Source organism: Phyllobates terribilis, unplaced genomic scaffold, assembly GCF_046119375.1.
Source record: "Phyllobates terribilis strain yellow unplaced genomic scaffold, ASM4611937v1 Scaffold_1__5_contigs__length_1240528914, whole genome shotgun sequence".
Classification (NCBI taxonomy): domain Eukaryota; kingdom Metazoa; phylum Chordata; class Amphibia; order Anura; family Dendrobatidae; genus Phyllobates; species Phyllobates terribilis.
In genome coordinates, this window is record NW_027362761.1 from 1,012,703,619 (window position 1) to 1,012,721,903 (window position 18,285).

Sequence of the window (18,285 nt, forward strand, 5' to 3'; positions counted from 1 at the left end):
AGTAAGTCAGAAACCCCCTCTACACACAGGCTGAAGATCATGAAGGCAGCATACTCCAGACATGAAGAATATTGGTAAACTGCATAGCGTACAATTTTAAGCTTACTTATGTACAATTTTTATTACTGGCCAACACTTTTAGGTCAGGATCATGCTTATATAGTACTCTGTGCCAAGCACTACATAGGGTATGTCGGAATCCCTGAAAAACTGTATAAGGACCAGAACCCAGACATGAGCCCTGATGGAGTGAGAATTTGACTCCAGGAATTATTTTAAATGAAAGAGGGTGTTACCAGTGTGAGACTCAGACTCAGAGAGCAGACTGTCGGTCGTTACATGTCTCACACTGGTATCGCCCCATTCATTTACAATAATCTCTGGAGGCAGAGTCTCATGCAGATCAGTGTCCGGCCCATAGTCCTGAACAGCTCATTTATATATAAGAAAAACATGGATTTCTCTGGAATAAGACTTCGGATCACAGATATCGAGGTGTCATTTTATTTAGCTTCCTATTACCACCATGCCCATATAGACGGCTAGGAGGGATGACCTTACTGACACATTCCCTTTAATATTCCCACAAAGATCTTTGCCCTCAATCCTATTATAGTAAGTGAATAAGTAGACGCGGCGGATCCATAAGCAGTCATCAGGTCAGGTAATACTTCGGCGGTATGGAAAGCATGGACAATAGTTCCTTAAGAGTAAGCACATTCTTCTTTAAAAACATCAGAATTTGTATTCTTGTATAATTAGCCAAGTCTGGGATGATGTATCCTAAGCCTTCAAGTTTGTCCGTTTTATTGGCAGCTATTTTGGCTTGAGGTTTAGCAGTGTGGTTAGAAATAAGACCTGGACTGATCCTTCTATGGTCTCCTCATGTACAATGTGATTTATATCACAGCCTGAGTAATGTCTGTGTTTCAAGAAGAACAACGCAACCACAAAGATTGTTCCACATAATACAAATATTCACCCCGAGAAGTGTAATAAACGTATAAAAACAATGTATAAAAAGCAAGTGAAATATAATATAGATGGACGCTGAAGAACCCAAAACGGTGTACACTGCAGGAGGAGCTAACCTTAGAAGTTTTGTACAGGTACAAGGTAGCAACTTCAGGGCAGTCAACAGTCTGTACATTCCTGGACAATGAAAAATAGGGCCCTTTTTCCACTGTGAGTAAATTCAAAATTGATGCTTCTCTGATTTTTTTTAGAAAACTGAAGAAGCTTGTGCAGTTTATTGTGATTAAAATTATTTTATAGTAAATGCTATTTATATCCGAGCTGTAGAAGTGTATTGGTCCACAAAAGGGACCAGCATAACGCTGGATAAGTGAGTATTTAGTAATATTGGACATTTTAATATCCAAAAAATGTTGTAGACCACAAATGTTCTGGTAGGTTTTTCCAGGAACATCACTTGATTTATACTTATCCCCAGTCCTGATTAAAAGAATTCTGCATTTACCCCATATGCACCATTAGATCCAACATTCGACTCTTCCAATTTACTTTTTACGATTACTCTACAACTTTATACACAATTGTTTAAAGGGACCCTGTTACTCTAGTGTAAATGAGAAGGGTGAAGCCCTCCATACACAAGAGATAGCTGTTGGCCAAATGCTTGTTCCACCAACATCTATCTTACTCGAGTCCTCCATACACCAGAATGTGTAGCACAGCCAGACCACCCATGTTCTGTTTGAGAGAACCACTACCAGACTCCACTTATCACTTGGAGAACAAAAGGATCGGCCATTGGAAATCCAAAGTGTTAGATCCTTCTTTTCCCCTACATCATTTGTCAGGATATTATCATAAATATTAGACTGTCAGCCAATCTTGCTGATATCAGAGGGTCTGGATGATGTTCAGCTGATGTGTAAGGGGGCATTATAATGCAGTGGGAAGATGAAGTTATATACATGCTATGTGCTGCCTGGCTCTGGTCATCTGGCCAGAGTTTCAGAAATGAACAGTGACAGCTGAAATCACACTCACTGTTCCTTGATTGACAGCCCGCTCTGTGTGTGAATGAACTAAGCGGGACATCAAACCATCAAACAAAGAACAGTATGTGTGATTACAGCAGAAGGGCACTGACTACAGCCATGACAGTTCAGTGCTGAACTCCACCCAGATGGCTTTGGAGCTACTCAAACCTCTCTCATTTACACAATTATTAACTTGAAAGGGTATTTTTACACCTTATACTATCATGGCATTTGTTAAATAGAGCAAATTCCCATGATAGATTCCTTTTAATATCTAGGATTTTATGACAATACAATACAAGTAGGCACAATAACATACAATTATAAAATAAAGTTGCTCACAGTCATAAAGCCATTAATATGGATTTACCAACATTTTGCAAATTTTTGTCATTAATTTTCAATTTATGAACTCTAATTTGATGAGAACTATAATTCATTTGTTGTTTTGGTTGTTTTTATTGCTAATTTTTTCTCAAGGTTCATAAACTTGGAAACTATCATGTCTAATCAAAATCTGCTAAAGTACTAGTATTCCATTTTTACCTGGTTACACAGTAAGAGGTTATAGGTATCTCTCACAGTCACCAACTCTAATCTAATGCATCATGGTTCATCAATAAACTAAGGCATTTAATGATGGAAAATACATGGTAGTACTCACAGTTTAGGCTTGGAAGGCACAGGTGGTGGTTCTTTGGTCGGGGAAGCCAGTGTAGTAGGAGATATGGCTGTATAGTACTTGCTCTCTTGATTCCCGTTTACACCATTATTACTGTGAACACCGTTACTTTTCCGCTCCAGGGTATTAAGTTGCAGATGACTTCTTTCCACATTAGGCTTGGAGTCTGGATGACTGGGCTGAATACACTCCAATGTTTTCTTTGATGACATTTCAAGGCCACTACTTTTAGCTGCTGTTGGAGAAGAGAATGGATGTTTCTGGAAATCATAACCACTAATCTCTCCACTTGACACATCACTTCTGGTCCGCTCATTATTTGCTATGAACAAGAGAAAAGAGTTTGTAAAAGTAAAAAAAATGATTCACCTTGAAATAACATGGAAGTACTCCAGAACGTCTGCTAGTGTTCCAGTAATAAAATAATATCAAATGTATATTCAGAAAAAGGAAATCTCTGGTGTAATCTGTCCATTTATCATTGGAAAGGCTGGTAAATCTGCAGGCTGGTTATTTTCATTCTTTAAGATACAATCATATTGTTCCAGATGCAAAGCTGTGGTACTACATTGTTCATGGTAATAGATTTACTATGTATGTCATTTGGAACTAGCAAGATTACCAACCTTAAGGTTTCCCGTGGTAGCCAGACTCATCATAGCTGGTATATATTGTGCATGCCGATTGGTATAAAAAAATAATCAGCTCATCATGCAAAAAAAATAATAATCTGTCACACTGCACAATCAATTGAAAAATGAAAATGGTACGGGTCTTGGAAGATGGTGACAATGCAAAATTTTATTTTACAAATAACTGATTTTTTTTTAACACTTAATTAAAAAAAGAAAAAAAAACAATGCAAATTTGGTATTGATGTAATCATACTGACCAGGAGAATCATTATTGGGAGTAATCTTTTACTGGAGAATGTACATCTTAAAGGAGTTGTGCAGTACTTTATATTACCCCTCCAATGTATCCCCCGGGGTCCCCTAAGGATTTTTGTAATTAGCTTACGTTGCTGATAATGCCTGTGAGTGGCGCTATCACTGGCCGCTAACAGGCATCACGCATCACGTGACCCCCGGCTGCAGCCGGGGCTGACATCCGCTGATGTCACGACAAGTGCTGGCAACAGCCGGGGGTCTTTGTTTTCCGCGTTCCAGGTGGATGCCAGGCTGTGGGCGGGGTTACCCCCCGCGTCACATCTGGCTTCCACCGCGCGCTCTCCCTGTCCTCATTCATTGGGAAAGCGAGCGGTGGATGCTGGGTGTGACGCGGGGGGTAACCCCGCCCACAACCAAGCAGCTACCGCGGGGACCCCAGTGCTGAGTCACGCTCATAGGCATTATCAGCAATGTAAGGTAATTACAAAAAGTCTTAGGGGCCCCGGGGGGGATACATTGGGGGGGGGGGGGTAATATAAAGTACTGGACAACTTCTTTAAATACAAACCCCCCCCAAAACCTATAGCGGTATTGCATTTTTATTCACTGCACAATTTTTTCCCATCTTTCAGTAAATTAGATGGTAAAATGAATGGTGTCATTCAAAACTATAACTCATCCTGAAAAATTAAGCCCTTATATGGCTATATATACTGAAAACTAAAAAAACTTATGACTTTTGGAAGAAGGGGGGATAAACCAAAAGAGTAAAAACCCTGGCTACGGAGACAAGGGATTAATGGTTAATATTGACTTCTAGGATTTCTGCTTCCAATATTAGTGGCACTCCAGTCCTGTTCTCTTTCTCTTGGTGAGGCCATGTGTATGCATGTATATTGTGTGAATCAGGGCTACTCCATTGTCCTCCGGGGACACGGCTGATGTTAGGGACTATATTCTGTGTACAGCACTGCATAATAAATGACATTTACATAAAATGAGTAATAAGATAACATTTTTCCCAGTTCCAATCTTCACAAAATAATTTAGAATGACTTGTAGATAATAAATTATGCATCTTAGGGAATAGCTCAGCCTAGGGAAGATGGCTTGGACGGGCAGAAGATGGATCACCATGGCTGCTAAAGAATGTGATACTGATAGTAAAACAAACCCAGAAAGTATGTGACTCCCCCAGACTTTACATTACCAAATCTGTCAAGTATTTTCCTTGGCTTTAGATACCTTCCTAATTATTTTGCCACTGGTCAGAAAAAAAAATTAGTTCTCTTTTTTATCTTAAAAAGAAACACATTAGGAAAAAAATCAAGTTTTAGAGAATTCACACGGTATGACACAATGCAATATATAGTAAAATCAGAATAATGTCGCCAAAGTCTTCAGTGTGGCCATAATTCTGCGTTCCTGTCTGTGGATCAGTATAGACTGTTATAACAACATACCAGCGAGCACTGTCAGCTGTGCGCTGCAGGTCACAGAGCCATAGTCATTGCTTGCTGTGCACGTGAACACACCAGCGTCTTCTGGGAACGTCTCTGCAATCACCAGTGTACAGATCTCCTCTGGAAAATACAAAAAGCACATGTTACTTCAAATCTCTTGCACCAGTTACTACCTTGGGATTGCTGTGAGGACTTCGATCACTTTACACAAAGCTTGCACTCTAATACATGTCAGTCAGACTAGATTGGAAATTCATTGTACCATTTACATATGACACAATCACTTATACATTTCAGGGTTAGCCAGCTGCAATTCCCATTAATAACACCCCCTTTTTTACGATTTTGCACTTTATTTCTTCTTTGAATTACTTTTCTGGCAAACAGATTCCAAACAGTCCTATAAATAATTTGACTTCCATTATATACTCATTTCCCCCATTATATACAGCAAACAGGCTCGACCTGCTTTTTCCACTGTTCATTATTCAGAATGAGTCAGCCTTGTAACCACCGACTTTATTGATAGATTGCCATTTTATGCCCAGCAGTACTCACTCAGCGGACCTTAATAATGTCTATACCCCATAATAACAATACAGGTACAAGACATTTGCAGTTCTTGAAGTCTATGTGTAGTATGTACTGTAATCTATTTGTTTCCAGCCCATATGTTTCTACCCAAGAAAGAATAGTCTCTACACAACTACAGTCAAGTCAGACAATATCTCCCTTTCACATAGCAGATTTCCATGTTATTAAACTGTGGCAGAAGTGTTAAGGTCAAGATGTGGCATCACTTACTGCTGGCTGATCCATGCCCGCAATGAGCCAGTCTCTGATCCAAGCCCGCAATGAGCCAGTCTCTGATTCAAGCCCGCAATGAGCCAGTCTCTGATCCATGCCCGCAATGAGCCAGTCTCTGATCCATGCCCGCAATGAGCCAGTCTCTGATCCAAGCCAGCCTCTGATCCACGCCCTCAATGAGCCAGCCTCTGATCCACGCCCGCAATGAGCCAGTCTCTGATCCACGCCCGCAATGAGCCAGTCTCTGATCCACGCCCGCAATGAGCCAGTCTCTGATCCACGCCCGCAATGAGCCAGTCTCTGATCCACGCCCGCAATGAGCCAGTCTCTGATCCACGCCCGCAATGAGCCAGTCTCTGATCCACGCCCGCAATGAGCCAGTCTCTGATCCACGCCCGCAATGAGCCAGTCTCTGATCCACGCCCGCAATGAGCCAGTCTCTGATCCACGCCCGCAATGAGCCAGTCTCTGATCCACGCCCGCAATGAGCCAGTCTCTGATCCACGCCCGCAATGAGCCAGTCTCTGATCCACGCCCGCAATGAGCCAGTCTCTGATCCACGCCCGCAATGAGCCAGTCTCTGATCCAAGCCCGCAATGAGCCAGTCTCTGATCCAAGCCAGCCTCTGATCCACGCCCTCAATGAGCCAGTCTCTGATCCAAGCCCGCAATGAGCCAGTCTCTGATCCGAGCCAGTCTCCGATCCACGCCCGCAATGAGCCAGTCTCCGATCCACGCCCGCAATGAGTCAGTCTCCGATCCACGCCCGCAATGAGCCAGTCTCCGATCCACGCCCGCAATGAGCCAGTCTCCGATCCACGCCCGCAATGAGCCAGTCTCCGATCCACGCCCGCAATGAGCCAGTCTCCGATCCACGCCCGCAATGAGCCAGTCTCCGATCCACGCCCGCAATGAGCCAGTCTCCGATCCACGCCCGCAATGAGCCAGTCTCCGATCCACGCCCGCAATGAGCCAGTCTCCGATCCACGCCCGCAATGAGCCAGTCTCCGATCCACGCCCGCAATGAGCCAGTCTCCGATCCACGCCCGCAATGAGCCAGTCTCCGATCCACGCCCGCAATGAGCCAGTCTCCGATCCACGCCCGCAATGAGCCAGTCTCCGATCCACGCCCGCAATGAGCCAGTCTCCGATCCACGCCCGCAATGAGCCAGTCTCCGATCCACGCCCGCAATGAGCCAGTCTCCGATCCACGCCCGCAATGAGCCAGTCTCCGATCCACGCCCGCAATGAGCCAGTCTCCGATCCACGCCCGCAATGAGCCAGTCTCCGATCCACGCCCGCAATGAGCCAGTCTCCGATCCACGCCCGCAATGAGCCAGTCTCCGATCCACGCCCGCAATGAGCCAGTCTCCGATCCACGCCCGCAATGAGCCAGTCTCCGATCCACGCCCGCAATGAGCCAGTCTCCGATCCACGCCCGCAATGAGCCAGTCTCCGATCCACGCCCGCAATGAGCCAGTCTCCGATCCACGCCCGCAATGAGCCAGTCTCCGATCCACGCCCGCAATGAGCCAGTCTCCGATCCACGCCCGCAATGAGCCAGTCTCCGATCCACGCCCGCAATGAGCCAGTCTCCGATCCACGCCCGCAATGAGCCAGTCTCCGATCCACGCCCGCAATGAGCCAGTCTCCGATCCACGCCCGCAATGAGCCAGTCTCTGATCCAAGCCCGCAATGAGCCAGACTCTGATCCAAGCCCGCAATGAGCCAGTCTCTGATCCAAGCCCGCAATGAGCCAGACTCTGATCCAAGCCCGCAATGAGCCAGTCTCTGATCCAAGCCCGCAATGAGCCAGTCTCTGATCCATGCCCGCAATGAGCCAGTCTCTGATCCATGCCCGCAATGAGCCAGTCTCTGATCCATGCCCGCAATGAGCCAGTCTCTGATCCATGCCCGCAATGAGCCAGTCTCTGATCCAAGCCCGCAATGAGCCAGTCTCTGATCCAAGCCCGCAATGAGCCAGTCTCTGATCCAAGCCAGCCTCTGATCCATGCCCGCAATGAGTCAATGAGTCTGTGATCCAAACAATATGATGGTCTATGCAGAGCACAATCCAAGATAAGAAGAAGAGCAGCGGTGCCTAGTCAGGATCTCACTACAATATATATTACAATACCTAAACAAGGAGTACAAGTTTTTGCAATATTGAGAGCATTCTGTATATAGATGGCATCATGGTTTCACAGGGGTTAGCAATACTGGCCATACCGATTTCTTCTGTTCATGGTATCATCTCATATCCTGATCTGATAATGATTTTAAAAGGAGACTATTATTGGATTTCATAATTATTTACATTGTGGGACTCGAAAAAGTCCCCAATTATGGCTTTAGAAAATATAGCATATATCTACAGTTGTTCAAGGCTGAATTCAAACATCCATTTATCACGGTCCGGCTAGGTCCGGCTATGAGTCTCCTGACTCCAAATGACAGCTTCATAGGAATATATGAGACTGTCAAGTTTGGGGCCAGTCTGTGCGTTACGATCCATACTGAGACCTTGGTACATGGATGTCTGAATTCGATCTAAGGGTGCAGAAGTCAAGAAGGGCTGCTACATAAACCTCCCTTTGACCTCATGCTGACCATAAAGGCCCCGTCACACTAAGTGACGCTACTGCGATCCTGACAACGATACGACCTGTCAGGGATCGTTGCTACCCAGCGGGACCTCAACAATCAAAGAAATGTCCAGACCATTCCGACACGACCAGCGATCTCACAGCAGGGGCCTGGTCGCTGGTAAGTGTCAAACGTAGCAAGATAGCTGCTGAGGTCGCTGTTGTGTCACAAAACTTGTGACTCAGCAGCGATCTCGCTAGCGATCTCGCTTATTGTGACGGGGACTTAAGGCCTAGTACTACAGAGTATTTTATGTAGCATATTACTACAGAGCTGATATGGTATCTCTAATCCTAGCCTAAAGCCCCCGTCTCACATAGCGAGATCGCTGCTGTGTCACGGTTTTGTGTGACACTTTGCAGCGATCAGGCCCCTGCTGTGAGGTCGCTGATCGCTGCAAAGTGTTCTGGACCATTTTTTGGTCGTTGCCCTCCCGCTGGTCAGCACACATCGCTGTGTGTGACCAGCGGGAGCAGCGATAAGGCTGGTAACCATGATAAACATCGGGTTACTAGGGGCACACGCGCACCTAGTAACCCGTTGTTTATCATGGTTACAAGGCTGCTAAAGTGAGCGGTAACCTCCCGCTCACTGTAGCAGAGTGGTAACCATGATAAACAACGGGTTACTAGGTGCGCGTGTGCCCCTAGTAACCCGATGTTTACCATGGTTACCAGCCTGCTCCTGCTTCAGCAGGCTGGTAACAAGGAGCAGGACATCGTGGAAAGATTCTTTCCATGATGTCGCTGCTCCCCTGATCGTTGGTGAGCCTGCCTGTTTGACAGCTCACCAGCGACCACATAGTGACGCAGCAACGATCCCTGACAGGTCGTATCGTTGTCGGGATCGTTGCAGGGTCGCTAAGTGTGACGGGGCCTTAAGTGTCTATAGCTACACCCTGCCTGCACCTCAAATAACGATCGATTGTTCAGCCAATTGTTTCACCAGCAGCTATCTCTGACTTGTCTTTCATGCACAAGAGCGCTCGCTTCGGCTTATTTAGACAAGCTGATAATTGGCGACGAGCAGTCTAGTGAACACTAGTTTCCGGCTCATCGAAGTCAACCTTTAATGATCTATAGATTGATCAAAGATCCCCAACTGTTGTAAAATTGTACAATGATCAAAACATCAGCAATCTTCTTTTTTTTTATTGCATCGTTTATACTGATCTAAAAATTATCATTTTTGGCAGCACATTCCCTTATGTAAACGACATGTCTATCACGATACAATTTTTGTACCATATAATCCGACATACTATGTTTTACCAAATACTATATAAAGCTCTGTCTTCCAAGTTTGATGTGTCTACATTAATTGGTTATTCCTAAGATAGTAAGTTGTCTCCTATCCATTGCATAGAGGAGAACTTACTGAACAATATATGTCTGACAGCTGGGATCGGGCCTCTGGAATTGGGCGCTGCAGAGCCTTGTCTTGAATTCAACGGCGATGTGCATGCTCGACCTCCACTCCACTAATTGCCAGTGGGACTGCTGGAGAAAGTCAAGTACAACACTCAGCTATTTCCAACAGTCCCATAGAGAATACATGGAGTGGGGCATGCACATCACCATTACATTCTAGACAAGGCTCTATAGAGTTTTAGATGCTCATTCTCACAATTACCAGGGGGTCCCAGTAGCCCTGACCCCCATTGTTCAGCAACTTATCCCCTATGTTATGGATAGAAGATAACTTGGCAATAATCCCTTAATAAAAAAAAAAAAGCTCTTGTAATCCAAAATTTTGCACAGTAGCTGGCCATACATTACACATGTTAGTAATTGTGGGTAAGAAGCATTGATCAATAAGCAGAAGATAAGAGTCCCCATGAAAGAGGCTTCTCTTAACAGTGCAATTATCTACTTTAGATTAGATCAGTTGTCTGACAAGCCAAGTCCTGGGGCCATACAAGGTTGTCATTAAATATAGCACAGCCTTTAATTTAGAATCTGAACTTTTGTGTTACTAGGGGAAAGTAATTGCAATTGTCTAAAAGTAGTAGATATGGTTTAATCATTATAATAAAGTTCTTCCCAGATTATCTAATAAAACCACTTTTCTTTGTGCATGTCACTAAGAAGACAATACTCTGCAGAAATCGGATAGGTCCTGCTTCTAGACAGCTGAGTAATGGCTAAAAGCAGCCACAGCTGGCCAATGATTCATGTATTTTTCCCCTACAAACTCTGCTCTGAATACTTCAATCAGCATTGTGTCAAAAGAAGCATAAAGGAGAACAGATCAGGTAATATGACAACGCGGGATGTTAGCCTTAAACAACTGGACTGTTTATTAAGTCACAGAACAGTCAGCGATACGGTGCGATTTCCGTCTAGACAGAACGAGTGGAGAATACATTAGCCAGAGGAGAAAATGCTGCTGTTACATGGGATCCCCGGGCCCTATGTATGTGCGGGCGTGTAGGGACGCTTCCAAGGAAAGCGTAGTAAACTATGAGTTACCGTCTGTGAGAAAGTCACTCCCCAAGGCAACAATAACACGACTTTATGAATGAGCTACAAACGTTTGCCGTATGACACATACGTGTTCTTGAGTAGTGCGAAAAAAATGTATGATCTTGTGTATAAATCATTCTTATCCAAGTACATCCATTGTCAGGAATCTATACGAGTTTTATCCTGAAATATTAATATCAGTTTATGCATCGTCTGTTATACTATTTAATAATATTGTTGTTTTTTTTATATTATTTAACTTGTTTTTATGCTATACTTTTCCATACTTTATACTTCTATATCTCCGAATAATAATTATTTGTGGATTTGGTAGATTATAGAAAGAAAAATTATCTTTTTGACAAAAATAAAACTGGAAAACACAAAAGGACAAAGATTTGATTGTGCTTGTTAATTTGTGACAAGTTTGCTATGAATGATCGCTAATTCACTAGTACTATTAGAAGTGGACAATCCTGTAAAATAAATCAAAAGATGAATGAATGTGGCCTCTATAATGATAAATTACCAGCTTTTTTGATAAAATCACTATTAGTTCTAGTGCAGGTGACCGTATAAATCGGACAAGTGCAATCCGATTAATTAAAAAGGGGGATTGCACTCGGATCAATGTTATTCAATGAGTCAGTGCAGATGAAAGTATTTTTACTGAGACCTAATCGCTGCGAAACAAAAATACCAGCATGCTAAATTTTACTCTGTAAATTGGCTGAAACTCATCCATTCAAGTCTATGAGTATGAAAAAAAGTACTAAGTCTATAAAAGTACTATAAAGTCTATAAAAGTATAAGTATAGTATAAAGTATAGAATAAGTAGTATAAGTGTACTTATATAGTGGACCCAGGGAACTATAGGCCGGTGAGTCTGACTTCTATACCAGGAAAGATCTTTAAACAAATTATTAAACAACATGTATGTAAGTACATGGATAAGAATGAAGTGATTAACCAGAGTCAGCATGGGTTTGTAACTAACAAGTCATGTCAGACTAACTTAATTTCCTTCTATGACAGAATCACTGACTGGGTGGATCAGGGAAATGCTGTAGTTATAGTATATCTGGACTTCAGCAAAGCATTTGACAAAGTATCTCACACCATCCTTATTGAAAAAATGACCAAGTATGCAATGGACCAGGCAACTGTTAGGTGGATTCATAACTGGCTTAGTGATCGGACTCAAAGGGTGGTTGTAAATGGCTTCACATCCAGCTGGATGAATGTCTCAAGTGGGGTACCACAGGGCTCTGTCCTGGGACCTGTATTGTTCAACATCTTCATCAATGATTTAGATGAAGGAATTGAGGGTAAACTGATTAAATTTGCTGATGACACAAAGCTAGGAGGGATAGCTAATACTAGAGAAGAGAGAGAGTGGATTCAAAAAGACCTAAATAAACTGGAGCAGTGGGCAGCAACCAACAGAATGTTTTTTAACAGGGAAAAATGCAAAGTACTACATCTGGGCAATAAAAATGAAAAAAGCATATACAGAATGGGAGGAATAGAGCTAAGCAACAGTACATGTGAAAAAGACTTAGGTATACTAATAGATCATAGACTGAACATGAGTCAACAGTGTGATGCAGCAGCAAAAAAGGCAAATACAATTCTGGGATGTATTAACAGAAGCATACAGTCTAGATCACGTGAAGTCATTATCGGTCTTTACTCCTCTTTGGTCAGACCTCATCTGGAATACTGTGTACAGTTTTGGGCACCACATTTTAAAAAAGACATAGACAAACTGGAACAAGTTCAGAGAAGAGCGACCAGAATGGTGACTGGTCTGCAAACCATGTCCTATGAGGAACGGTTGCAGGATTTGGGAATGTTTAGCTTGAAAAAAGAAGACTGAGAGGAGACTTAATAGCTGTCTACAAATATCTCAAGGGCTGTCACATTGTAGAAGGATCATCTTTATTCTCATTTTCACAAGGAAAGACTAGAAGCAATGGGATGAAACTAAATGGGAGGAGACACAGATTAGATATTAGAAAAAACTTTTTGACAGTTAGGGTGATTAATGAGTGGAACAGGCTGCCACGAGAGGTGGTGAGTTCCCCTTCAATGGACGTCTTCAAACAGAGGCTGGACAGACATCTGTCTGAGATGATTTAGTGAATCCTGCTTTGAGCAGGGGGTTGGACCAGATGACCCAGGAGGTCCCTTCCAAATCTACCATTCTATGATTCTATGATATAGTATAAATATAATATATATAGTAGTAGTATAATATATATAGTATTAGTAGTAGTATAATATATATAGTACAAGTATAGTATAAAGTACTATAAAGTCTATAAAAGTACTAAGTCTAGAAAAGTAAGTATAAGTCTGAGTATGAAAAAAAAACAAAAACAAAAAAAAACGGATGCCACAGTAAAGCATCTGATTTTTACGGATACATTGCAACTCTGTATCAGGAAGTTGTAAATGGTGTTGTAAAATTTTAATAAATGCACACAGACGACAAGTGAGAAAAAAAACAAAAAACTGTCCCACTTTTCGGGATGAAAAGCAGACAGAATTTTTATACGGTCGTGTGACCCCAGCCTTATTGTCCAATTTATCTGCCCTTGTAGTCGCTGATAAGATATTTTACAAAGTTACTTATTTTCAGGTGTACTATTGATTTATGAAATAAAAATTAAAACGACGGTTACTCTTTAAAATTTTTTTTTTTATTTCTATGTAAAAATGACTTGCCGTTCATATTTTCAGGCTTTTGAACTTCTTTTAAAACGCTTCAATTTTAAATGTTAAAAGTTTAAAATAGGTAACACTTTTCAGTTTTTTTCCGCTAGGAAGATGGTCAATACCTTGCAATAAAAATCAATGTGAAGGGGGAAAAAATAACAAAAAAAACCTGGGTTTGAAGAATACACCACAGACAAAACAACAAAAAAATGCTGACAGAAAAAAACCCATCAAAAACACCTCCACTCGGGAAAGAACCAAAAAATGCTAATAAGGATGCTTCAGGTTTCTAAAACACTAGATAAATGGAACGATTCTAGAGACATCTTCTCCTTTAAAAATGTCCCTTTTTGATCACCAAAAAAAAAGTTGCAATATGAGCATACCCTTTCAGAAAAAAATTCACATTTAGCTTTGACACAAAGGGGTTCTTCAAGAAGTTCAATATGTGTCATCACATATTTCAGGCTGTATCCTGTACTTGGCATGCATTAGAATGAGTTGCAACTAGTGTTGAGCATTCCGATACTGTAATATCGGGTATCGGCCGATATTCGCGGTATCGGAATTCCGATACTTAATTCCGATACTTTTACAATATCGGATACCGGAATCGGAAGTTCCCATAATGCCTGCGCTCTGTAGTGTCTGTGAAGAATGACAAGTTGGATGGCAGCGCGATCCAGCCTGTCATCAGAATGCCATCCCAGCGGGGGAGAATTCTCCTGATTGTTTAAAAGCCGGCGGGCGGTATAAAGCCGCCGGCTTTTAAACAATCACACAGCCCCATACTGCTTCCCCGCAGCCTCCCACCCCGATCCTCCGCTCCCCTCGCCACCTCCCATCCCGATCGTAAGTTAGGACCGGACGGGGAGCGCAGCTCCAAGGAGCGGGGAGTGAAGGACCCGGGCGGGGAAGCCGGCAGTGAAAAGACTTCACCGCCGGCTTTCCCGTTCTGTGCTGCGCTTTCCCACCGGTTATTTCAAATGAACAGCTGAGGTATCAGGTGATGCCGATCAGCTGTTCATTTGAAGTCGCCGCGTTGCCCTCAGAGGGTTCATGTGAGTTCATGCTTGACTGCATGAACTCACATGAACTTTCCCACGGCCGCACAGGTCAGCCTCACCTCCCAGACCCGTCATGATTAGTGTGTGTGCGGGGTGTGTGTGCGGGGTGTGTGCGCGATGTTTGTGCGGGTGTGCGCGGTGTCTGTGCGATGTGTGCGGGGTGTGTGTGCGGGGTGTGTGTGCGGGGTGTGTGTGCGGGGTGTGTGTGCGATGTGTGCGGGTGTGTGCGGTGTGTGTGCTTGCAGGCAGACATAGGCCGATGTGACACTACTACTCCCATCGGCCTATGTCTGTCCCCCGTCCACTCCTGCCAGCAGGATCAGCTCGATGGGAGCAGTAGTTCCCATCAGACTGATCCTGCTATTTAAATTGCCCTACTGTGTCCCCAATAAATGTTAAATACATGTCATTGGTGGCCAGTGGTTACCTAAAAGAAATTAGTTCATACATTACCTGTCCCCGCCGATCGCCACCTAAAATAAAGTAAAAAATAAAAAACTACACCTATACTCACCAAGACACCTAATTCCCCGAAGCCATCGATCTCCTGTAATAAAATATAAAATAATAAACCACAACCTTATCCTTACCCCTCCGTAGTAGTCCACGAGTGTCCCACGAAGATCTCCAGTTCAGAGCAGCCACATAGAATGTGACCGCTCTGAACCGCTGCCGCCGCTAGAATGACAGCATAAGCGGGTTCACCGGAGTTCAGGCAGCGCTGCTCCGGTTAGCTGCTTTACGGCCCTGCTGTATAGTGAGAAATTCCCACGGTACAGCAGTGCCGTAAAGGAGGTCTCCGGAGCTGCGCTGACTGAATGCACTCCGGTGACCTCAGTCAGTGGCTCCCGCTGCCGGGAGCGGACGTGTTCCCGGCAGCGTGAGCTTACAGCAGCCATGCACAGCTGTCACCATCTCCAGATGTGACAGCTGTGCATGGGAGATCAGCGCAGGAACGTGGACAGGTAACTATTATTTTTAGTAAACTAAGAATTAAATAAAATTGTGTGTTTTATTTCAAATAAATTATTTTTTTCTGGGTGTAGTGTGTGTTTTTTCTTTTTAACACTTTGTAGGTTAGTAATGGGGGTGTCTTATAGACGCCCATCATTACTAACCTGGGCTTCATGGCAGCTGGCGCTGACATGAACCCCACCACTATTACCCCCTGCCACCGCACCAGGGCAGCGTGGAAGAGCGAGGCTAAGTGCCAGAGTTGGCGCATCCTATGGATGCGCCATTTCTGGGGCGGCTGACGACTGGTGTTTCTAGCCTGGGAGGGGGCCAATATTCATGGCACCCTTCCTGGGCTATTAATATCAGCCCCCAGCTGTCTGCCTAGCCTTTGCTAGCTATTAAAATAGGGGGGACCCCACGTCATTTTTTTGGGGGGGGTCCCCCATTTTAATAGCTAGTAAAGGCTAGGTATTCAGCTGGGGGCTGATATTAGTAGCCTGGGAAGCTCCGTGGGTTTTACCCCCTTCCCAGGCTTCAAACATCTGCCCCAGCCGTCTGCTTAACCTCCGCTAGAGACTAAAATTATGGGGGATCCCACGCCATTTTTTTTTTAAATAAATCCATTATTTTAACACTAAATGACATTTGAGGAGTTAATAAAGATGCAGTCGCTAAATTATTATTTATTTTTTAATTAATTTTTCCCAAAACTTTTGACGTGGGCTTCGCCATATTTTTGTATGCCAGCCAGGTACAGCATCCAGCTTCTATGAACGCGCCATTTTCCGGGGCGGCTGCGGACTGCAATTTTCAGCGGGGGGCAGAAAGCTTGGGCCTACCTGCGCTGCAGATTCCATCCCCCAGCTGCCTAGTTGTACCTGGCTGGACACAAAAATAGGGAGAAGCTCCACGTTTTTTTTTTTTTTAATTATTTCATGAAATTCATGGAATAATTAAGAAAAAAAGGGCTTCCCTATAATGTTGTGTCCAACCAGGTACAAATAGGCAGCTGGTGGTTGGGGGCAGCCCGTTCCTGCCTGCTGTACCTGGCTGGACCCAAATATAGTGCAAAGCCCCACGTCAATTTTTTTTAAATCATTTCAGGAAATTCATGAAATAATTAAAAAAAAATATGTGGGACTTCGCCCTATATTTGTGTCCAGTCAGGTACAGCAGGCAGGAACGGGCTGCCCCCAACCACCAGCTGCCTATTTGTACCTAGCCGGACACAACAATATAGGGAAGCCCTTTTTTTCTTAATTATTCCATGAATTTCATGAAATAATTAAAAAAAAAAATACGTGGGGCTTCGCCCTATTTTTGTGTCCAGCCAGGTACAACAAGGCAGCTGGGGGCTGGAATCCGCAGCGCAGGGAGGCCCAAGCTTTCTGGGCCCCACCCGCTGCACATTGCAGTCCGCAGCCGCCCCGGAAAATGGCGCGTTCATAGAAGCGCCAAATTCTGGCGCTGTACCCAACTCATTCAGGGCCCTGGTGCGGTGGCTCACTGGGTAATAAAGGGGTTAAGGCCAGCTTGGCATTATCAGCTGGCCCTAAGCCCGAAATTCATGGGGTCACGCCAATATTAGACATGACCACCATGAATTTCTAGTAAAGTATTTAAAAAAAACACAAACACCCAGAAAAAAGTCCTTTAATTGAAATAAAGACACAATTCTTTATTGTTCTAAATTAAACCATACTTACAGTCACGCCCATTCCAGCTGAAGCCAACGATCTCCTGCAATAAAAGTAAAATAATAAAGCAACCTCATCCTTACCTTTCCATGGTTCCCAGGACAGCTTCAGCTCTGCTACATCGAGATGACAGGCTGGACCGCAGCAGAACGCTGCCATCCAGCCTGTCATCCCGCAGACACTGAGAAGCGCAGGCATGCTTGCGCTCCTCAGTGTCTCGCTGTGACGGCATCCAGATGAGCGGAGGTCATGTCCAATGAACTCAGCTCACCTCATGCACGTCACTGACAGCGTGGGAAAATTCTCCTGCACTCAGCGCTTCAGCGTGAGAATTTTCCCACGCTGTCAGTGACGTGCATGAGGTGCGCCGAGTTCATTGGACATGACCTCACCTCATGCACGTCACTGACAGCGTGGGAAAATTCTCACGCTGAAGCGCTGAGTGCAGGAGAATTCTCCCACGCTGTCAGTGACGTACATGAGGTGAGCCGAGTTCATTGTCGGCTCATCTGGATGCCGTCACAGCCAGACACTGAGGAGTGGAAGTATGCCTGCGCTTCTCAGTGTCTGCGGGATGACAGGCTGGATGGCAGCGTTCTGCTGCGGTCCAGCCTGTCATCTCGATGTAGCAGAGCTGGAGCCGTCGTGGGAGCCATGGAAAGGTAAGGATGAGGTTGGTTTATTATTTTTCTTTTATTGCAGGAGATCGTTGGCTTCAGCTGGAATGGGCGTGATGGTAAGTATGGTTTAATTTAGAACAATAAAGAATTGTGTGTTTATTTCAATTAAAGGACTTTTTTCTGGGTGTTTGTGTTTTTTTTAAATACTTTACTAGAAATTCATGGTGGTCATGTCTAATATTGGCGTGACCCCATGAATTT

The 18,285-nt window shown here is 44.0% G+C and overlaps 1 protein-coding gene across 2 annotated transcripts in view; it reads right to left on the reverse strand.

The window, feature by feature from the left end:
* The window catches only part of PALLD (palladin, cytoskeletal associated protein), a 542,838-nt gene that overhangs the window by 208,255 nt on the left and 316,298 nt on the right, over positions 1-18,285 (reverse strand). For both annotated transcript variants that reach the window (XM_073644159.1, XM_073644168.1), the window contains 2 exons: positions 5,045-5,164; positions 2,674-3,013 (listed from right to left, as the gene is read on the reverse strand). In XM_073644159.1, coding sequence (XP_073500260.1) covers positions 2,674-3,013; positions 5,045-5,164 — 460 coding nt within the window. The remainder of the gene's footprint in view (positions 1-2,673; positions 3,014-5,044; positions 5,165-18,285) is intronic.